The 23,594-nt window shown below is 40.4% G+C and overlaps 1 protein-coding gene across 7 annotated transcripts; it reads right to left on the reverse strand.

Annotated features, from left to right (window-relative positions):
- Nucleotides 1-1,978: 1,978 nt before the first annotated feature.
- Nucleotides 1,979-23,048, reverse strand: dmpk (DM1 protein kinase). Of its 7 annotated transcripts, none has more exons than XM_031891543.1 (16): nucleotides 22,800-23,048; nucleotides 22,509-22,728; nucleotides 18,937-19,028; nucleotides 17,937-18,020; nucleotides 17,712-17,807; nucleotides 17,307-17,455; nucleotides 17,047-17,140; nucleotides 16,769-16,969; nucleotides 15,950-16,198; nucleotides 14,078-14,154; nucleotides 11,136-11,238; nucleotides 10,217-10,341; nucleotides 8,834-8,937; nucleotides 6,775-6,845; nucleotides 6,238-6,312; nucleotides 1,979-4,403 (listed from the first exon to the last, which is right to left on the reverse strand). In XM_031891543.1, the coding sequence occupies exons 2-16, from the start codon at nucleotides 22,639-22,641 to the stop codon at nucleotides 4,308-4,310; spliced, it is 1,749 nt and encodes a 582-aa protein (XP_031747403.1). In that variant the 5' UTR covers nucleotides 22,642-22,728; nucleotides 22,800-23,048; the 3' UTR covers nucleotides 1,979-4,307. The 7 variants fall into 7 exon arrangements, with proteins under 7 accessions (XP_031747403.1, XP_004917016.2, XP_012825054.2 ...); XM_004916959.4 differs by having other exon boundaries at nucleotides 15,935-16,198; XM_031891544.1 differs by having other exon boundaries at nucleotides 4,342-4,403; nucleotides 6,238-6,308; nucleotides 15,935-16,198; nucleotides 22,800-23,047.
- Nucleotides 23,049-23,594: the final 546 nt, after the last annotated feature.

A 23,594-nucleotide genomic window follows, 5' to 3' on the forward strand; every position in this document is an offset into this window, starting at 1 on the left:
CCATTGACTTTAAGGGTAAGAGTAAGAACACATGAGCGTATGGGGTTGCTTTACATGGAGACTATAAATAGAGGATTCAATGTAAGGTGCTTGCATAAAGTATTCTAAACCTACAGGATTATTTCATTATTAAGTGCTGCAATGAAGTATTTTGCTTTTATACGAGATATAACAAAAGATATTTCTAGAAATCAGACAACATGCATTTTCTCATATTGGTAAACAGACTAGTCACTTGCCCGCAAACATGCTATCTACCTGAGATATGTTGATATCTCAGAAGAGAGAACAAGAACGCTGTCTTGGAACCACTTTTATCACACTTAAGTGATATTTAGTGCAAATGAAAGGAACTCTCATACTGTGTGCCAGTAAAGCCTTACAGCTATTAGACAGTGCCACTAACTTGGGTGTGAGGTTAAGCTTTGTTATACAGATTGTAAACACTAAAAATAAAAAGTGCAGAATGTTCCTCAGTGGTTAAGGAGAATAAAGGGTTATTGCTATGTCTCTCTAGCATTTTTTTTTAAACAATTAACAGTAGTTGCTCAGTTCCAAGATTTGCTCAAGCATCACCAATTTCAACAGACATAATGCTCTCATCTATCTAGAGTACCTATTATTACTGTGTCTTTAATAAAAGGTACACAATTGCACAGATCATTTCTGCACACAGTACACAATGTATACTGAGCAGGGTTGCTCTACCTCTGGGCTGGTGCCTTATTTCAAAACTATTTTGTTTTGGGCTTTGGTTACCCTTTAAAGCCATATACCCAAAATAAAGAATGCATTTAAAGAAATACGGTCATGGGGAAACATGTTTTTTACAAAATGCATCAGTTAACAGAGCTTCTCCAGCAGAATTCTGCATTGAAATCTGTTTTACAAAAACACAAACAGATATTTTTATATTTAATTTTTAAATTTCACATGGGGCTAGTCATATTCTTCATGTGACCTGTGCTCTGATAAACTTCAGTCATTCTTTACTGCAGAGCTTTGCATTCTCTCACTTTTTTTGCGTATATCGGCTACATGTGCCTGCACCCGAGCGTATCGCATTCATTCGGGTGCAGGCACGAGTAGCAGGCGTAGGGCTGTATTTTCGCCAAGGGTTTTTCCGCTTGCCGAAAATATCAGCCCTACGCCACGTCCGCCATCAGCCTTAGTGATATCACACCCCCCCTCCCAGCAGCCGATCAGCAGAACAATGGGACAATAGGTCATCTAAAAAAGTAATGTGTAGCGCTGGCTCCTTCTGAAAGCTCAGACTTAAGGTCCCCATACACGGTAAGGTCCACTCGCTTGGCGGATCTTCCCCCGATATCCCCACCTACGAGCTTGAAGTTAAAAAAAAAATAATCTGATCGTTTCAACAAGCCGATGCGGCCCCCGATCCGACTGAATCTTTTAACCTGGCCGATCAATAACTGGCCAATTTCAGGCCAGATATCGGTCGGCCAGCCCGCTCGTTTCTGCCCCTACATGGGCAGATAAGCTGCTGAGTCGGTCCAAGGGACCGATATCAGCAGCTTCTATCGGCCCGTGTATGGGGGCCTTTAAGGTCCCCATACACGGTAAGATCCGCTCGCTTGACGAGATCGCCAAGCGAGCGAATCTTCCCCCGATATCCCCACCTATGGGTGGGCGATATTGGGGAGCTTGAAGTTAAAAAAAAAAATAATCCGAATGTAGGCGGCAAAGGGGCAGTCGGTTCGGGGGCCGCATCAACGAGCTGATGCGGTCCTCGATCCGACTGGATCTTCTAACCTGGCCGATCGATATCTGGCCAATTTCAGGCCAGATATCGGTCGGCCAGCCCGCTCGTTTCTGCCCCTACACGGGCAGATAAGCTGCCGAGTCAGTCCAGGGGACCGATATCGGCAGCTTCTCTCGGCCGTGTATGGGGGCCTTTAGGCACAGTGCACTGAGATGGCTGCCTACACATAAATATTACACCTAAAAAATACATTTGTTGGTTCAAGAATACAATTTAAATGGTAGAGATAATTATTTGCTATGTAAACAGTGTAATAAAGGGCAAATAAAGGGCAACAAAAAGAGAAACAGCTACTCTTTTACAATAAACACCAAAGGAGTAATAGTGTGTTTTTTGCACTATCCACTATGCCCTGCATTCAGCAGCTCTGTATTCATGAAGGGTGGGTGGGGGGAGACACATAAGTGCCCCCCTTTAATCCCTTACCTGTCTTCAGCTCTGTGCACTAAAGCAATCAGTTGCTAGGGGCAGAGCGCAGCCAGACCCCAGAAGCTGGCTTACTTGCCATCATTTTGCATTAGGACTAACACAAGCTTAACAAAAAGAAATAGAATCTAATCATTTGCACACTATTTCAAACATAAACAGTATGCAAACATTATTAAGGAAAAAATGCTAAAATACTGTTATGGCTGGTGTATATGTAATAAAAATGAAATAACAAGTTCTAAGTCATCTAAGATGATGAGGTGATATTATGGCCTTTACACTATATTTGAATTGGAAAAGCAATTCTTGCATATTTCTGCCTTCAATGTCAGTGCTAAAGCAAAAGGCACAGAATGTTCCCATATGCTTGAAAAAATAGGCAGCTTTCCTCCCTATTAAAACTAGAGAAAATAATAGAGTGGATTGCAACACATTCTAATTTGTTGGAAGCCTTATACTGCTGAACTAATCATAAAGAGAAAAGATATGCAGCCTGCAAGGGGCAATGCTATGTAACTGAGTAGTAAATATATGTCACATTAGCCCCTTTCTGATTGGAGCACCTCATTTGCAAGCTGGACTGTTTACAAGGGAACTAAAATACTAGCTGGATGTTTGAACCTAGTTTCTTTTACAAGCATTAGAAGCACAGAAGTTCACTGGCTACACTGTCTTCTTGCCAAACAGACCAATGATGGTGTTATTTAGAGGATAAGATTTAATTTACTAATATATTGCACATTTGTAAAGAAACAAATATAAGAGTGGAGAGATATAAAGATAACTATCATATATTGTTGCTGTTCCTATTGCTGCTAACTAATGCAGATATCCTGTAACCTGTGCCATAATGGCCTTGCCATCCCAGTAAATGCTGTTGCAGAACTGTGTACACGTGCCAACTTGTATGTTGCTTCTCTTGTGCATCCTAAGTGCTGTCTAAAGGATGGAAACAGCAATGTTGGCAAGCACACATACAAACACAACAGCCCTAATTTTAAGAAGTAGTATATCAGTATGCAATACAATACATTTAAAGGCAAGGCAGTCTGGGTTCCTTCATTGTCACTTCTATATCATGGCAACCCTCAAGCAGCAAACCGTATCAGCAAATGTAACACTAATAATGACAGATAAATGATAGGGCATGTTTGGCATCAAGCATTTTATGTAGTCAACAGTGGTAGCTAACAGTGAGCAAGGCCATACAGGGTTTCAGCAGCATGTCCAATAATGTGACATCTCAGCAACTGCCCTCTACTGTATGCTCACTGGGCTTCTAAGGCTTTTATGAAAGAGAGGAGTTATGGTGAGATGGCTAACAAATTACTAGTTATAACAGCCATGAAGGCTTCTCTCCCATTAAGACTTTTAATTCTGTAAACTATCTTGGAAAAAAGTCTTCAATTTTAGTACAAAGGCTCTGTTTGCATCACAAAAGATAAAAGGGCAAAGCACAAAATAAGGCAGCAATTGTCCTTTTTTTTACTATGGCCACTGCGTGGGGCATTGTACAATTAGCCGCACAACCTTTCCGAGTGCAGAAACCTGCGGATTGCTCTATGAATCAAGTGTGGCCTGTGTTAGACCACGCTTGGTTCAAGAGGGGTAGGCACCTTGTGTGTCATTCTTAGACGCAACGTATGAGCAACAGAAGGCATAGCCCGCTGCTGAACCCTGTCCTTCTGCCTGCTCTTGCGCCTCCCAACATCTGAATTCGGCCCAGATCCCTTAGTTTATCACATAAAACTCCATTGGAGTTTATAGGAAAATATGAAAATTAATTAGAAGAAAAATTATTCTCCTTGAACTAAATACCAATATGACTGCAGTCCATCGGGGGGGGGTCAGATTTTGTAGGTTCCCACAAAAGCATGACAAGTTATAGTCTGATTAAGTCTGACCCACAAAATCGAATAAAACCTTCAGTGCAGTTTACCCCTTAGACTACTAGACAAAAACCTTTTAGATATCTTTATCTAAAATGAATCACTTTGTATAGAACAGAAGAATACTACTTTATGCAGATTTTTGTTTCTTTTCTCAGTGTAACATGCTTCAGGAACTGACGCTTCTCTACCAAGGATGGCCTCTACTAGGGACATATCCAGCACAGCAGATACGATGGCCAAGAAGTGTCACTGGAACACAACAGGACATAACCCACCCATGTGGTTAGAGGTTTAGGTATCTGTGAAAAATAAAGCAAAACAGTGATACAGGCAAAGATTAATAACAATAAAGTGCCAGTGACAACAAATATTGTGTGACACATTAACACACTGAGTGAGTAAGACAGGCAAAGATGAGTGAAAAAGTTCTAGAAATCATGGTTAATGAAGTTCCCATTCCAAGAGGCTAAGGAGAAATAAAGATAAAGTGATACAACAATATATAGGTACAAAAGGCATGGGCACTGTCCCTTAATTTACAGAATAATATTACGGTATGGAATACTTTATCCAGAAACCATTTATACAGAAAGCTCAGAATAACAGAAAGGCCATCTCCATTTTGGGCAAATAATTAAAAAATAAAAAAATGAATACTTTTTTCTCTGTAATAATAAAACAGTACCTTGTACATGATCCTAACTAAGATATAATTAATACTAATTGGAGGCAAAACAATCCTATTGGGTTTACTTAATGTTTGAATTGTTTTTTAGCATACTTTTTAGCAGACTTAAATTATGGTGATCCAATTACAGGAACACCCCTTATCAGGAAAACCCAGGTCCAGAGCATTCTGGATAATGAATCACTGACAGGGTACATTTAATAATAAAGAGGTGCAGAAATGGCCTGGGCATATTTATAATAAAGAGAAACAGAAATGGCACAGGGCATATTTATAATATTAATAAAGTAGTAGAGGATAGTGCTCTTGGTCAGTCCGGTAGCTATACTCCATCTGTTGCTGCCTGATGCTGTCCCCTGCTTACATTTATCTCTTTTTTACTTGGAGTGTGGCATGAAAGGGTTACACCTTTGATGCAAACCCTAATAAAGTGCCACCCCTTTGTGCCAACCTCACTGCCAACATGTTTGCTGCAAATTGCATGTAACTGACAAAAAAAGAACATTAGTATGCATATTGGCAAATCTAACTCCCTACATGCAAGGCCAGATCTGCACCAACTAAACACACACACAGTTCAGTAAGTTTAGTATCCAGACCATCATAGATATTAAAGGGGGCATGTACTATTGCTTGTTTTTTTCAGTTTGGGTTTTTTGTCACTGAAAACACGATTTTGTTAGGTAAAAAACACTTGATTTTTTCGCAATTAATTATGTGGCAAAAAACCATGACTATTCCAAATGAGAAAATACACCAGCTAAAACCTATTGAGATCATGTAGAAATCAATGGCAGATGTACCTTTTACAATTGGAAAATCTTTCTTTGCTTTGTGGTTTTAGAGATTTTTGGGTTTTTTTACACTGGCTTTTGTGCAACAATACGAAAAAGTCAGTTTTTACATTTTTTTTCTGCAACTTTTTCAGTTTGTGTTTTTTAATTTTAATTTAATTTTTTTTATAAAAGTATGGTATAAAAACCACAAAAATCCTAATGTTAATAAATCCCCCTTATAAAAGCCTATTATTAAACTTGCACCTATGTAGTTTAGTTCAGTACTGTAGAAAAAGAAAGAGACATAAGAAGTCATGCCATTCATTATCTTATATCTGTAATTTGGGTGAAATTCAATTTTGGTTGAACAAGCCAGGCCCCACCAAAATAAATCTTCACAATTAGAGAAAATTAATACAAGTTTTTTTTATTTTCAACAATGATGAGACACTGATATGAGTGACCTAGAACATATCCCTAATTATAAAGTGATACATTGTGACACAGAGTAAAACTTGGCATGCAAATTTGTTCTTCAGTTAGAAAGATCAGGATCAAAGGAGAATAGGTGCTTTTATACCCAAACTAGTGGCATGCAGATGAACAAAATAGAACAAATATTAACTGACCCCTCAGGGTTACACAGCAAGTGGCATGCAGGTGACATACCCGTGAGAAGAGCAGCATGTGGCGGTGAACTGGTGTCACTAAAGGGTGACAATAGGAAGGTATACAGTTATCTAGCTGAGAAAGACAGAGAAAGGTTTGCAGTCAGCTGTAGAGATATCAGGGTATGTGTCCCTCCCTCAGCCCTATGGGTGGTGAATTTCCTCCCCTTTCAAAACCCGTTCAACTACCCTGTTTAATAACCCAGAAATAAACATTGGTTCTTGTGCATGAATATGTATTTCTAATAAATATTTTTGTTTTATTTTTGCACTGGCCAAGAAAAATAAATTCTAGTGCTGAGTAATGGGCAGTAATCACCTATCATAGGGGTTATTGATCTGTTACATTTGCATTTAGCCACATCAACCATGTAAATCTTGGCCTGTTCATCTAGAAGTCTGCTAGTCAGTTTTGTCTCCTTCTCTATTCTGTCCCTTTCTTATCCCCACCATCATTTTTTCACTTTCTTAAATCACAGGTCCTACTCTAAAGTCAGGCTCTTCCATGCTTTCCCCAACAACTCTAGAAATGTCTCACTTGTCTATTCCTAGAGGTAGTTTCAAATTTCTCATTGCAGACTTCCCATCTTCGGGGGACAAAAACTTCTTCTGAAAGAGGATGTGGTGGAAGACATGAGAAAAGAATGGTACTGCACACTGAAAGAGTAAAATGCTAGAGAAAAGATAAAGAACTGTAAAAATGAACAATAATGGATATACCGGAAATACAGGCTAAAAAGGGCAAAACAGGCTAAAAAGCAAACAAGAGTGAGAGAGAGTTATTGCCCTCAGTGAGGAGTAGTTAAAGGTGTGGAAGACGCGCTGACCACAGTGAGAGAAAGGAATGTTATAGAATAATGAAGAGGGACAGCCTAGAGCAGAGAATTTTAGACTTTTTAGACTCTATCACCCTTTTTACAGTTCAACCTTTGCTCAGGACCCCCTTTAACTCAAAACAATGTTACAAATACACAAAACATTGTTAAGTTATTGTTTAAAGGGTATTTAGAACAGCAGATACCAATTATCCCCAATTGTGCCCCCACCCTCTCAGGGGCAGTCCAACAATTGGAAACCACTGGCCTACAGTAAGGGAAATAGAGAGACCAGAGTAATGAAAAAGGGGTAGCCCAAAGAGCATCAGAGGGAGAACTCAGTTATGAAGAAAAAAGTTTCACATTTTTTCAAATCAACCGTAGTGCTGCTGTTTTCTTCATTTTTGTACTTTTTTGTATTTGCCCGGGCAGTGGGTACAGAGTGCACCTGGGGCTACAAGAAGCTATTTTCACTGTGTAAGCACATGTTAACTGATTCTATCAGAGTTATGAAGATGGACAGCCCAGGTTGAGTAAGACAGACAAACAAAGTAAAGGTGGCCATACACGCACCGATATTATCGTACGAAACCTCGTTTCGTACGATAATCGGTGCGTGTATGGCATGTCGGCGAGTCGACCGATATCGCAGGAAGCTGCCGATATCGGACGACTCACCGATCGGACAAGTTTGAAAATTTTGATCGGGCGCCATAGAAGGCGCCTGACCAAAATTCTCCCTTCAGAGCTGAATCGGCAGAAGGAGGTAGAAATCCTATTGTTTCTACCTCCTTACCTGCCGATTCAGCCCTGAATGGTGTGTGGCGGATCTTACGATGTTTCGTGCGACTGATGGTCGTACGAAACATCGTCGGATCGCCACGTGTATGGCCACCTTTAGGGACAGAAAGAGCTGATGAAGGGAAACAGCTCAGAGTTAGGGAAAGGGATACCCCAGATAAAGGACAGCCCAGAGTGAGAGGAAGAGACAGCCCAGAGTGTGGGAGAGGGACTACCAATCACAAGGAGGACAAACAGCTCAGAGTGAGAAATAGAGACAGTACAGAGTGATAGAGGGACAACTCAGAGTGATGGTAGGGAACATCTCGGAGTGATCGTAGGGGACATTGGGGGGGAGAAATCTCATCTTGGATGTAAGAGAAAGCTCAGTGATGAAGAGGGACAACCCAGAGTGGGAGAAAATGGGCAACAGAGAGAGCAACAGCTCAGCGGAGGAAGAGGGACAAATGAGGAGCGTTAGGAAAAGGAGCAACTCAGTGTATGGGAAAGGGGCAGCTCAGAGTGAGAGAGAGGGAAAGCCCAGAATAAGGGACAGGGCCAACTTGAAGTGAGGGAGAGAGACAGCCCAGAGTGGCAAATGAGAGAGAGAGAGACAGCCCATAGCGAGGGAGAGGGACAGCAGAGAGAAGGACAAACCAGAGTTAGGAAAAGGGGCAACTCAAAGAATGGGAATGGGGCAGCTCAGAGTGAGGGAGAGGGACAGCCCAGAATGAGGAAGACAGCTTAGAGTAAAGGTGGGAGAGTTCAGTGTGAGGGAAAGGAAGGCTTAGAGTCACGGGAATGAATAAGAGAAAGAGGAAATGGTGCATAAAGAATAATAAAGATTGGGTGGAGAAATATTGAGAATTGGGGAAAAAGTAGTGAGAGAGAGAGAAGTAATAAAAGTGGGGGAAAGTGCACAAAAAATATGTCAACTCTTAGTAACATGTAACTGTGCTTCAGGGGGTTAGTAGAGAGCATGTCACTGTCACTGTGGCTCACCTCTCCTTTCTTCCTCTTCTTTCTCCTTCTCTCTCAGTTTCTCCTCCAGTGTGCGGATCTTGCTCTGTAGCTCAGAGTTTAACAGATCAGCTTCATTTAATCGACTAGAAAATACAAGCACAAAATTAAATTCACAAAGATACACACATATCAGGGCATATTTATCAAACAAGGTGTACCACAACTGTCCAGAGGGAAATTTCACAGGGCAGATTCTAATTTCATCCTTTGATAAATATGCCCCTTAATATCCTATACAATAGAGAGCTGACCAAGCTCTATTTTCAAATGAGTCCCAATGTTAAAGGTTCAGTGCATAGCACTGTAAAGGCTAAAGCTGGCCATACACAAATCAATCTAATCATATGAAACTACATGCGCAGGCTCTGGATTATCGTCCCAATAATTTTCATACCATGACGATTGGTCGTTTGGACAGGTTAAAAACTTTTGGTCGGATAACAATAAAATCTATGTATGTATTGTGTATCTAACGATATCCTTGGGGGACATACAATGCATTTCTGGGACATCACATCACTGATTGGTATCTGCCAATTACATTATGTTCAGAACATCCTCTGAATTGTTATTTTTAGTATTTTATCCTACAATTTAACCTGAATGTTAGTTGTTGTTGCATTTAAACATACGATCAGAACGTTCATTGGAAGAAGACTACAATTTGAACGTGTATGGCCAGCTTAATTTATTATACAGCCGGACAGATACACACCCCCAATTGGGTGATTAACTCAACCCCTACACAATATATTAATGGTTGGAGATACAAGTGGATAACTATAGACACTCAAATCTAAAAGTAAAACTGAATAAAAACATCCTTGGAAAAATCCAGAAGGGAAGGATATAAACATACAACTTATTTCTGAGTTGGCTGATAAAATGAAGGAGGACTGACAAATAAAAGTAGAAACATCAACTGCTCAAGTTTCAACAGAGATACAGGTACTTATAAAAAAGGAGGTATATAAAAACACATGTTTGCACTTAAAATTATGTCTGCTATTAACACTATCTTGTTCAAGTTATGTTGTGCTCATACTTACACATAAATCTGAAAGCAAATATAGTTTTGTTTTGTTTTTACAAATAGTATAATTTTGAACACATTATACTGTGCCATGACATTAGGGAAGTCAATTTAAGGGATGGTTCACCTTTAAGTTTACTTTTAGTATATTATAGAATGGCAGCTTCTTAGCTTAGCTTCTCAGAATATCAAGCACTACATCATACTAAAAATTCATGTTAAGGTGAACAAACCCTTTACTAGTAGAGTGCTGCCACTGGTATAGTATAAAAATCTATATATGTAGCCAAATCTTAGCATTTAACACAGAATGTTATGTGGGTTCTCACCTAGCTAGGTGCTGATTGGTTGATTTCAAGAGGCTGATTTCTGTACTTAAGGATTCTTGCGTTTGTATCTCACTCTCTAGAGCATTCTGTTGGTCTGATAGCAACATGGATTCAAAAGGTGCAGCCTAAAAACATTATAACAGCTGGAGTGAACTCTTCCATGTGCACATATAAACACGCTGTCCAAGGAAAATCTCAAAGAACACATGTAATACAGCAAACACATTAGGACTTCAAAGAGTTCAAAGGAATAAATAAAGAACTGTAAACTGTGAATTGGTATAACTAGATGGTTTCTATTTCGTGTAAAAACCCAGAATTAGGGATGCACCGAATCCAGGTTCGAGATTTGGCCAAATTTCAGCAGAATTCAGATTCTGCCAAATCTATGCTCCTGGCTGAACTGAATCCGAATCCTTAAAATCACTTGCCTTTTTGTTACATAATCACGGAAGTTGAAAATAACCCTTCAGTATCCTAATCTGCACATGTTCTTTATTACAGAATCTGGTCCTGGCCTTTTTCCTTTTTTTTTTGGAACACATTACACATAAATGTTAATAAAAACCCTAGCACTTGTGGCGAGGAATTGGAATTAGATAAACCTTATATTTGAAATGATTTTCCCATTGCTGGTTGAACAACTTTAACTTTACGACCATTACTCCTAATATTACCCAACTATATAAATATTTATAAGAAACACAAGAGCTGTTAATATCCTGAAAAGTATATCCTTACAAACAGTGCTTGAATATGTCATTGGTTATAATAGGTGCTTAGTGATGTAATTTGTGTTACATGACGTGAAACTTGTGTATTATTATAATGTATTATAATGTATTACTTAGACTGATACTGTACCATCATAAACTTTGGACACTGGATCAAGCATAAAAATTGGAAAAGATTTTCTTACCACGGTATCTCCATGTGTTATATTTTGGGGGTTGGGTACTAGTCCTCTTTTACAATCACACTCATTCTTCAAGGTTCCCCAAACATGCTCCCTGTCGTCCTCTCTGAGAAAAACAGCAGTGACCATTTACTCTTAACCATAACCACCATTTATATCATATAAAGTTAAACAGGTAATTTAACTCACAAAATGTAATGGTATGGGATCCCTTATCTAGAAACCCATTATCCAGAAAGCTCAGAATTACGGGAAGGCTATCTCACATAAACTTCACATAAACTTATCCAGAAAGCTAAGACTTACTGGAAGGCCAGGGTCGGACCCTTGCCGGTGCGCCCCCGACCAACTGTGTCCCTCCTCTGACGTGTTAAACTTAAGCGTGCTCAGGGGAGGATGTGGTGCGGGAGGTTAGGGAGGCTCAGCAGGGGTGGGCTCTGGTGGGCCCTGCACTCCCCAGTCTGACTCTGAGGAAGGCTATCTCCCATAGACTACATTAGACTCCCACAGACTAAATTAATAAAACAGTACTTGATCCTAAGGCTTTGCCTTAAGGCAAAACAATCCTACTAGTTTATTTAATGTCTAAATATTTTAAGGTATTTTAAGGTATGAAGATCCAAATTACAGAAAGACCCCTTCTGGATAAGTGGCCTAATACTTATATTTCAATTACAAATATAAAATACAAAAATACATCCTTGAAAAATATCACCCCCAAATCCCATCCAAACCAGTCATCATTAAATTGCTGTCTGCTTTAGTTGACTTGTTTCAGATTTCTATCATCTAAGCAATTAGATAGCCCAGGGATTATAATAACATATTACCGTTGGATCATTTCCTGGATGAGCAATCCCTAATGACCTCCTAGTTTAGATTAAGCCTGTGCTGAAGCAACCACTGTGCCATGGCCTCCCAGAGCCTATTTGCATGAACAGATCCAGACCTGCATGGAAGGTCATCAATGGGCAGTACAATGTGATAAAGTGAGCAAACCAATGGTAACAAATTAAAAATTAAATCTCCTCATTGAAATATTCCACAAAGATAGACTCCATTAATATAAGATGTTTTCCATAAGGCATTTTAACTCTTTCACTGCTTATTTTACTCTTCTTTGAGGAGTACAGATTGAGACCTTATGGCTGCAACATAAAAAAACAAGAGTCCCAAAAATAAAACAGCAAAAAGCATGTATAGTATGCAAAGATATAACTCCCATCTATCTTATATTGGTTAAACATGACCTATATGCCACTTGGTAATAGACATTGTTTAGTAGTTTAGAGGAGCTTCTGTAGTAGTTTGAAGGAGGTTCTGCCAGTTCTAATATGGCCTTTTGATACAACCCAAGTTAAGGAAAACTTTTTACGAAGGTTCCTTGCTGGGTTTCCCTATGCTGCTATAACTGAGGAGGCAAGCATTACAAGTATGTAAGCTTTGCTGTATATGCAGAAACGAAGTATTACAGGCACACCTGGGTCTCTAGATTAACTAAAGCCTTGTCAGGTTTGGAATACTCCCGGCTCAGCTGCAATGCGTTCCACTGTGGATCGCACAACCATCTTTTATTTTTAACAGCAAAATAAGTAGCACAAATGAGCAGGAGAGGCTGGGAGCAGTGGTGGCTGGGTGTTGGGCTCTGGGTACCCCAGTCCAACTCTGAGCCTGGGGCTTGATCATCAAGAGGAAGGGCACTCCCCCAAGCAGTAATAGCCAAGGAAAACAAGGTACTGGCACTCCAAGGTAGCTGAAATGGTAAACCAGTCCACTGTGTTAATTGTGTCAATGATCAAGCAACTTTTCAGGGGCCGGTATATTACACAAAGTTTTTTGTTGTAACTTAGGTTCAGACTCTTTTAATAATTATGTTGAAATTGTTTAAGGCTTTCTTTATCACAGTGAATTTTCTATAGTCTGCATTACAATATCTCAGTTGATGAAGCAGCTGGTACAACTTGTTTTGTCTATGCTTTTTAAGCTCTCAGTTCAAATAAGCATTAGGTTATAGTCAGCAACTGTACAGTGGACGGGGTCCCATCTATGGTCTATGGATAGCTCAATAAGAAGGGCTTTGTGATACAAGGTACCTTAAAGGAACAGTAACACCAACAAATGAAAGTGTATAAAAATAACTAAAATATAATGTGCTGCTGCCCTGCACTGGTAAAAGTTGTGTGTTTACTTCAGAAAGTCTACTATAATTTATATAAATAAGCTGCTATGTAGCCATGGAGGCAGCCATTCAAAGGAGAAAAGGCACAGGCACATATCAGATAACAGATAAAACACTATTGTATTCTACAGAGCTTATCTGTTATCTGCTATGTAACCTGTGCCTTTTCTCCTTTTTTCCAGCTTGAATGGCTGCCCCCGTGGCTACACAGCAGCTTATTATATAAATTATAGTAGTGTTACTGGAGCAAACACACCAGTTTTACCAGTGCAGGGCAACAGTACATTATAGTTTGATTACTTTAAAGCTCTTTCATTTTTTTGGTGTTACTGTTCCTTTAAGGCAAAAGCATAATGATCCAGACTGCTTTGTAAGTCCTCAGAAATAAAAGTCACGCTGTTTTTTTTTAAAAAAAATAACTAGCAGTCATTTTATCTCTTTAGAGCAGAATTTAGGATCAAGCTTAAGTCTCCTGCTGAAAGTAATTTCAGAAAAAGCCAGGGAAAAGTTTGTGCTTTTTAAGCTGGCCATGACTAGATTCTGGTTAGGCAATTTTTCATAAACGTGAGCAACACACCAAGTCAGACCAAAGTTGAATCATACCACAAATACCTCCATATGTAAAAAAAGGTAATAAGTTTGCCCAGGAGCAGTAACCCATAGCAACTCCATAGGCTATATAATACATATCCAGTTGAAATATCAAACAGAATTGTTGGAATATCTAAAATCTGCAGCATCTAGACTTGTGGCCATTTTCACTCACCGCACTGTATAAGAATAGCCAACAAAAGGCAGGTGAACTCCAAGAGGAGAGCTGTCTCCAACATCAGAGAGTGTCTCCTGGGAACAAAAGATAAAATACTTCAAAAATGCCAGTGGAAAAGGAAATTATCACTTTTTTAATTATCACTCATCAAACCTACAACACTGACACCTATTCACCTTAAAACAATACAAATTGGAAAAATTAAAAGATGGTAATGCTACCAAAATGCCACTGGAGTGAGAGTATTGTAGACAATAAGGGCTCTGGTACACGGGGAGATTAGTTGCCCGCGGCAAAACTCCCTGCTCGCGGGCGACTAATCTCCCCGAGTTGCCTTCCCCCTGCCATCCCCCCGGCGAACATGTAAGTCGCCGGCGGGATGGCAGACGCGGCGGCGCGATTTCGCGCAAATCGCTTTCGGCGATTTCCCGAAATCGCCTCGCCGCGTCTGCCATCCCGCCGGCGACTTACATGTTCGCTGGGGGGATGGCAGGGGGAAGGCAACTCGGGGAGATTAGTCGCCTGCGGCAAAACTCCCTGCTCGCGGGCGACTAATCTCCTCGAGTTGCCTTCCCCCTGCCATCCCACCGGCGAACATGTAATCTCCCCGTGTACCAGAGCCCTAAGATGACACGTTCAGAATCCAAAACACCAATGGGAAACTGCACAAGACACATACTCTACATAGTAAGAATGTCACCTCTTTATAAGAAGTGCAGTTGACACAAACTGATTACACAGTGTTCCTATTACACGGCTGCCCACAGATGACTTGAGCAGGGGAACCTTCCGTGCAATGCATGATTTGAAACCATGATGGTGTAGTGTTCTACCGACAGTGACCTCTGAAATTGTGGTCCCAGCTCTCTTCATGTCATTGACCAGCTCCTCCCTTGTAGTTCTGGGCTGATTCCTCACCTTTCTTATCATCAGTGATACCCCAGGAGGTGAGATCTTGCATGGAGCCCCAGTCGTAGGGAGACTGACAGTTGTCTTTAGCCTCTTCCATTTTCTAACAATTGCTCCAACAGTTGATCTGTCCACAACTGTCCACAATTTTGTCTCTGGTGTCTTTTGATAGTTCTTTGGTCTTGCCCATGGTAGTAGTTGGAGTCTGACTGACTGTGGGGTGGACAGGTATCTTTAAAGAGCTCAGACAGGTGCTACTAATTTAGATTAATGAGCGTAGTAGAGGTGGACTATTTAGGCTGATGGCAGACAAGGCATAGGACGGATATTTTCGGCAAGAGGGAAAAGCGCTTGCTGAAAATACTGCCCTACGCCTCCTCCTACTGGAATACACTCGGGTGCAGGCACATGTAGCCAAAATACGCATAAAAATGCGAGACCGCATTCTCTCACATTTTTATGCGTATTTCGGCTACATGTGCCTGCACCCGAGCGTATCTCATTCATTCGGGTGCAGGCACATGTAGGAGGCATAGGGTGGTATTTTCAGCAAGCGCTTTTCTGCTTGCCGAAAATATCCGCCCTACGCATCGTCTGCCATCAGCCTTAAAGGCAGAGTAACAGGTCTTTGAGAGCCAGAATTCTTGCTGATTGCCAGGTGTTCAAATACTTATGTGCAGCAGTGCAATACTAATAAATTCTTTAAAAATCATACAATGTGATTTTAAATGCTGTCTCTCACAGTGGGAATGCACCTACAATGTGAATATCAGACCTCTTTTGTATATGATGTATAAGACTTTAGATTCATAGATAGTGGATTTATTGAAGTAATAAATTATTCTTTAAAAGCAAATACACTGTAAATAATTTGCAAGCCTAACAAAACAATTGACAAATTTTTGAAATAACTTAATAATAACTGTTTGACTAACAGATACTTACACCTCCACCACTAACCATCTCTGAAAGCTGATCTTCAACCATATCGAAATTTGAGGTATCTGTGGCTCCCTCTGACTCAGGTACATATGGCGGAATACTGTCCATCAATCTTTCCCATTCAATGCCAGCAAATAGTGGGTGCATCTGGAAATCTTGAAGCCCACCTCTTCCCAAGCGGGTTTCTCGGTCACAGATGAGAGATGAGATAAAGCTTAATGCCTCAGAAGAAACCTCGCTGGATGAAGGGGGGAATATAAAGTGCTCCTGGTGGGGGATGGAAAGCATGTAATGTAAACCTGTTAGGTATGCTGGGAACTTGTGTGTGTTTTTTCTGTGCCACTGAATCATAGTCCAAAAATCAAAGATCCCCTAAACAAGTGGTTCTCAACCTTCCTAATGCCGCAACCCTTTAATACAGTTCCTCATGTTGTAGTGACCCCCAACAATAGAGGGGTTTTTAAGACCATAGGAAATATGTGTTTTCTGATGGTCTTAGGCAACCCCTGTGAAAGGGTCGTTCGACTCAACCCACAGGTTGAGAACCACTGCCCTAAACAAAAAAAGAGAACTGCAAAAAACACATTTTGTAAAATATTTGGGGTTAAATGTTAGCAGAATAAAACACAAGAAGGCAGTTCTAATAAAGCAAAGTAAAACTATTTACTTTTCATCATAATAAAAATGGATACGTGAAAACTCTTTTATAGTAGGGAACAGGTGGCAAAATTAGAAATATCATGGCTATTTGAATTATACTGCTGGGTCGGTTTCAGTGTTTTTCTGTTTATTGGAGTTCACTAAGGTTGTTTTTAGTATATGTGTTGTTACACTTACTTTAAAGTGAATGATTTTTCCATAAGTTTCTACTACTAAATCAGCATAGAATGGAGTATAACCAAAGTACATTTCATAAGCACAGACTCCAAGGGACCACCAATCACATTCCACTCCATAACACAATGTTGGGTCTTCAACAGCAAGAAGGATTTCTGGAGAAAGATAATCAGGGGTCCCCACAGCTATGGAGGAGGAGACCTGTTGCAGCAAGAAAGAATATAAAAATACAGAACATACAAATGTAGACAAAATGAGGATAAGAAAGTAGGTCTTACTGTGCCATCTCCCCGAAGTTTCAAACAGGAGCCAAAATCTCCAAGCCGTATGTGACCAGCACAGTTCAGTAGCATATTATCTGGCTTAATATCTCTTAGATGCAGTAGTGGAAAAGGAAAAGTACAAGAGATTAAACAAGAGAAGAAATGAGAAATCAAAAAGCTACACACTGAGTTACACATTGTGAACTTAATCTAAAAAAACATACAAGAAATGTAAATATTTGTGGATAGTGCAGAAGGCATGGTGAGTAACTAACCTGTGCACGAAACCTAGAGAGTGAACTGAACTGATAGCCATAACCATTTCTGCCAGGTAGAATACTGCCATATGACTGGGAAAGCCATCAGAGAATTTACTTAGAAGTGAGAGTAGGTCGCCACCAACGTAATAATCCATTATAAGGTACTGAGGTAATAGAAATTGTGTTACTGAGATACCACAGAAAAGAAAAGGTATGCATTTTATTTGTCTGTTTTACTCTAACATAATATAACAGGAAACAGGCTTACAGCATTTGACATATGTTACACTACAATGGCAAATCAAGGCCTACACGCACAAACTTACTCATATTTTGGAAAGAATTGCAGACCTAGAAAATCCCATTTTATCTAAATCTTTTTATGAATTTGTCATAATATTAGCAAATCAAAAGACTTACTAGATAATTGTCATCTTGAAACGCAAAGTGTAACTGTGTTATCCATCTCTTATCCCCATTTACCAAAACGTCTCTCTCCTGCCTGTAACAGGCCACCTATATACTCAGGAAAAAACAAAACATAACATTTACATTTTACATTGTTTTCTCTCTCTGTACCAAATTTATTTTCTGCTTTTCTCAGTTTCTAGCCCCTTTCCCTCATTTCTTTAAACTACATCTTACATCTGATCTCTTCAGAAGGTCCCACTTATTCATTATCTTCATGGCATAAACCTGGGAATTGCTTTTTTTCCTTACAACTGCAACCTACAAAGTAATAGAAAAGTAAAAAAAAAGATTGCCAGACTTCAGTGAGGAAGATTGCTGAACTACATGGTTTATGCAAGGCAGGTTTAAAGCAGCAAACCTTACAACAAAAGCATACCAGATGGGAGCAGATAGAGATTCATTGGCATTGACAAGCAGATTAATAAAGACAAACTGCTTCCCCACAGAGCTTACAATTGTATTATGGCATTTAAAGCATAGGAAAATTAAATGGCTTGCTTGAGGCTACAAGGTGTAAAAGGGAGTCCCCACAGAAATCAGTTTAAAGCTTCTATTTAAAAAAACAAGTAGTTGTCAACATTTGGCTTAAACAGCAGTCAGTTAAGAAGGACATTTCTAAGGTACAATATTGTTCAACATAAGTTCTATGAATAGGGTTTGTGCTGAACATGTTTTTTGCCTATTAATTTAATTGATGCTTTTTGTTATTCTTGAGTTACGTTTTGCCACTGCCCTAACTGAGTATACCATCCAGCCAAATGATCTACATTACCCATTCTACATGAAGGTTTGCAGTTATGAAAAGTAGGGATGCACCAAATCCAATGTTCAGCTTCTCTAAGGGTGAAGACACATGTAGCTTCTTAGTAGGAGCTACTTGTCACGGCTACTAAACCCCAGAAAATACCCTGCCATAAACAATACTGAGAATTACCTTTGCTAAAACACACGTACAGACAATTATCAGTAAATGACCAGTGTTGTCTATTTTTGCAGCCGTGACAAGTACAGTAGCTGCTACTAGTAGCTCCATGTGTCTTTACCCTTGTCACAGTATTCAGCAAATGACAGCTTCAGTGCATCCCTAATAAACAGTTTCTCTATCATTAGATCAGAGATGCATGCATGCTTGGGTTATTTTTCATTTCATAACAGTTTCTACCAAAATCCCCACCTCGCTAAACGCTCCTCTTCCAATCACTTTAAGGATGTCAAAATCACTTCTTTTCATTCTTTGCTCTCGTATGAGCTGGGCCAGAGGGTCAGCTGTTAACGGGAAATATATGCAGGTCTTTATAACAGCTACCCAACACATTTGGAAACAGGCAGACTACATAGGCCAGGATGTTCTTATCTGTCAGCATTTTCTGTGTTTAAAAACGGATGATTATATCTTGGTACAAGTAATAAAATTACCCTGTGAGAATGTGGGAATAGGGCACCACAAAGTCATACAACTTTTAGAACAAATGATTTACTGAATTTTGATTTCTCAAAAGCCACAGCTCTACAGCTAATGAAGATTTCAGAGGCGACAACTCCCAGTAAGGACAGCTTTACTACTTACAGCATCTTTTCAATATTTTTTCGGTTTATCATTACAACCAATTACTATAACAATGGCACCAAACAAGGGAACCATTTAGTTTGCTCCTGTCACCCCATTCAACTGAACTCTGACCATATCATCTCTGGTCAGTTGCCCAATCTTCTCCAGGGCTTTTACATCTTTACTTGATTACAGGGTAATACCAGGAAAGTATCTTGTTAGATAACAGTAGAGTTGCCACCTTTCAGGCCTCTTTTTCTGACCAGGGCAGGTCACATGTGTGATGTTCTGCAATGAATTAGGTAGCTGTGCAATGTCCAATGCAAGATACAGCAGGGACATCATTGACTTGTCACATATATGGCATAGGATCTAGAGTGGGTTGTACAATATATTGCAGGGAAGTTATTGACTGTGTGTTGCACAACAATGAGAGACTATGAAATATACTGCTGTGGCATGGTGTTACAGAAATAAGAATACTACTTGGTAGCAGTTCTGCCACATGCAGGACTTTTATGGAAAAATAAAAGGAAGAATCCGTAAGGTAGGAGTGGCAGAAGCACACTGGCCTATAAGAAAAGGACCTCATTCCTTATTGTATTTCTTCCTGCTTGCCTTCTAATATGGCCCTTCCATTAACCTCACACTCTAGCTTTTCATTTTCACTCCCTGTTCAAGCTCTGCCCATTTAGCTTCTACACTGGTTTATGTTTCTCCTTTTAAACTGATCCAGCTTCAGCTTCTATATCAACATATAGCTGTATCACAATGCTCTGGTCCATACCCCCCAATGCTTTCAGCTAAAGGTAGAACAACATGTCACACATCTGGAGGATACTGCATAGACTGTGTATGTATGTAAACACATGTAAAAAGCACTTGTTTAAAAGAACTAGAAGTTAAGAATACAGAATGAAATGCCATTTTATTACTGGGAAAACAGGGGAAGAATAGGGGAGTATTGTAAGAAAACAGGTCAAATTATTGGGCATAAATAATTGATCGATGTGTGAAACATTCTGAATTGGCAGAACATATGGAAACAACATGGATTTGTCAATAATAGGAGGGCGCAATTTGGGAAGTGTTGTATTAATGTGAAATGGTATTAAATAAAATAGTGTGAGGGGAGCAGAACACGAACGCTGGGTGTGAGGGGAACAGAGTAAGACCGCTGCCTTATATGGGCTCTATCAGTCCACACTCCTACAGACTCCACATATGGTTAATGTAAGAGCATTACCTCCTTGTCTGGGGAATTAACTCATTGACTGCCAACAACACATTGGAATATAATAATTACTGAGCATAAATTAATTAAGATAGGACAATTTAACTGTCCATTCCTACCAGTATGGACAGACTCCCAAACAAACCATGTGGTTAAAGATTACTAGGCCCCACTGTTGTACTGTGGGATGGACCAGTAGTTTGCAAAAGTGATAGATAAATAGACAGATAGATAGATAGATAGATAGATAGATAGATAGACAGATAGATAACGCTATCTCTGTCACACACACCATACAGTGCTGAGCTTTCTCTCTGCAGAACCAAACATAAATATATTTTCATAAGTAATTCTGTTAAACCCCTTGGCTCCATATATATTATTTTTTATTAAGAAGAGTAAAGAGAAGGCGAGATCTCTCTCTGTGTCACTGCGCAAGGTGGATGGACATGTCCTTATTATTACAGGGCGTTAAGATGCACAGACACTCCCTGCATTATAAACCAACCCATCCAGTCAGACCAGTATAGATGAATGTATGGATATATGTATAGCTAGCTAGACACACATAGGTGTAGATGATACACTATTTGTTAGTCCCTAGGTGTCCAGGGCACGGCAGTCCATTAGATATTTGTTGCTGAATTACAATACTCAGACCCTTAATAACAGAACCTTGACAAAACCTGTACTAGGGCTATTAAAAATGATTAGAAAAGTGATTCTATTCTCTATTCACCTAGTTTTATAGCCTAACATGTACTGACTAAGGCATATGCTTCAGTGATTCTTCCTATAATGTGAAACGGGCTTAAGCAGGCCTTTGCTACCTGGCACCATATGTGAAAAAAGCAAAGAAGGGCAAGACCAAAACCAAAAGAAGCCCTACCCAGTAGAGCTGTACAATCTACAGGTGTTCAGACTGTGTTTTACCAACTCCTAACAACTATCTAAAAAGTTAAGTTCAGCATTAGCTAGAGCATGTTATTTATATTTATATATGGCTACAGTCTTGCTATAACATTACAGCTAGCTTTTTTTGGCTGGATAGGCCTGGGCCAAAAGCTCAAACACAGCTGTGACACTAGCTTGACTGCATGTGACAGACATTGTCATCAGACACAATAAGCCTGATGCTTACTGACGGAAAGTGACATTAGCACAGGCGCCAAGCGTGACATATTTTAATAAACACCAGTGATTCTAAACAGCTAAAGCAACTGCAGTATCTGAAAGGCAAATGGTCAGTCCCTGTCACACCAGATGACAGCAAGTTCCTCCTAGCTGCCAACTTCTGAAAAAAGTTTCCACTGACACTCTGCTACTCGCTCTGGGTGCCAAAGGAGACTAGTTCTTTAATCAGGCAACAATGCAAATAACTTGTTATACACAATATACCAGTCACTGTAGGCTTACCTTTATTCTCTCTAGCTTACAAATGTAAGTAATTAGAATTACATTCTGGCTTTTTGGGAAAAAAAAAGTATGTCTATCTGTGGAGCTGGCTGGCATCTATGGTACCTGTTTAGAAAGGTGTGATGGCATACCCCAGTGAATTATATATTTAAAGCAGGGTGACTCGACCAACTACCTACAGCTCTGGCTGAACTTTAACTGTGGGTGCTGGGAGTTGAAGGCCAGGCTGTACAAGGTATTAACACCAGTGTTTACTGTACAGCCTATATCACAGTTGCAGCCCCCTCCCATGAAAGAAAAAAGTACAAGGTGCCATGGAATTTTTTTCTGTCCTTTTGCTTATATATATAATGCTGGTAGACATTGTACCTGGCTAGAGCTAGATGCAATTAATGTTTCTAGGCCAAGAACTCTCTTATTAATGCAAGCTATTTGTAAGAAGCTACAAGTGACTGATCCTACGCTCCCTGTGTTGGCATGAGAATGGCTGTTGGCACACAGTGAGGACTCGCTAGGCACGGAGCCGCCCTGGCACAGCAACACTCACCCCAGCTGAGGAACTCGGCGATGTGCGTTTCTTGGGCGAGCGGGGAAGTGGCGAGCTCATTGCACACACAGAGCATCAGGTCCAGCAGGGCATCCAGAGCCTGGGGCACCGGGGGCAGCTGGGTCCCCTCCATCCTCTCAGCACCACAGCTCAGTGCCTTCTCACCATGGCACACAGAAGGGGGCACATGCTCCGGCTGCCACTTCCTGGCTAAAGGGCTCTAAGGAGAGAAAAGTCTTCTCAGAGCCTCAGTCACGAAGTGGCCGCTCCTCTCCATGGGATGATACTTACTTGCTGCTCCTTAGTAATCACCGGCCGGTACCGACGTACGCACTTGTGCTGCTCTCTGCACTGGCATCAAGCGCTAATTCCCATTACCATGCCGACTCCGCCAGAGCATCAGTAGTACTTCTGAGTCACAGGAAAGCACAGGAGTGGCTTTCCTCCTTCTCTCCTCTCTAGTCTTTCTCTGCTCCCGGCTCCCTTCAAATTCTCCCCGAACTTCTCTCCCTGTCTGTCCCTTCTCCGCTCCACCCGCCCTTCCCCTCCTCTTCCATTTAACTCCTAAAACCCCGTGTCGCCCGTGCTTCTCTCCCTATGTGGCCACACCCCCCGCTGTCACCAACTTTTTCCAGTTACATATTTTTACCTACTTCCCTGTAGTCCTAAATATCTTTTTGCTCCCCAGAAATGTAAGGCGGGTATTTGGTTGGAAGGAAACCAGCAAAAAGCTACCTCCTGCGGGGTTTTTATCTTTATAATCACACATGGCAACTGGCTTATACTGTAGGGGAAGCCGAGCCAAGCACATTTTTATTATAATTCATTTCCTACAAAAGTGGAACGGCTGGAGGCAATATGCTCTGCTTGGGGGCCCGTTCTCTAAATTTATTGTAACTACAACACTCACATCTCCATATAGCCCTCCATTTGTATGTCACTGGGTGTCATAGTTGTAGTGCTTCAGTTTCACAGCCATGCTAGAAATCGGTGGGTGGCACAGTGGGGTTTATTTACTCTACCTCTGCTGCTACTCTGACTGCTCTCTTTTTTGCCTTTTGGCCACTAATGTGGCACCACGGATGC

This window comes from Xenopus tropicalis, chromosome 8, assembly GCF_000004195.4.
Source record: "Xenopus tropicalis strain Nigerian chromosome 8, UCB_Xtro_10.0, whole genome shotgun sequence".
Lineage (NCBI taxonomy): Eukaryota > Metazoa > Chordata > Amphibia > Anura > Pipidae > Xenopus > Xenopus tropicalis.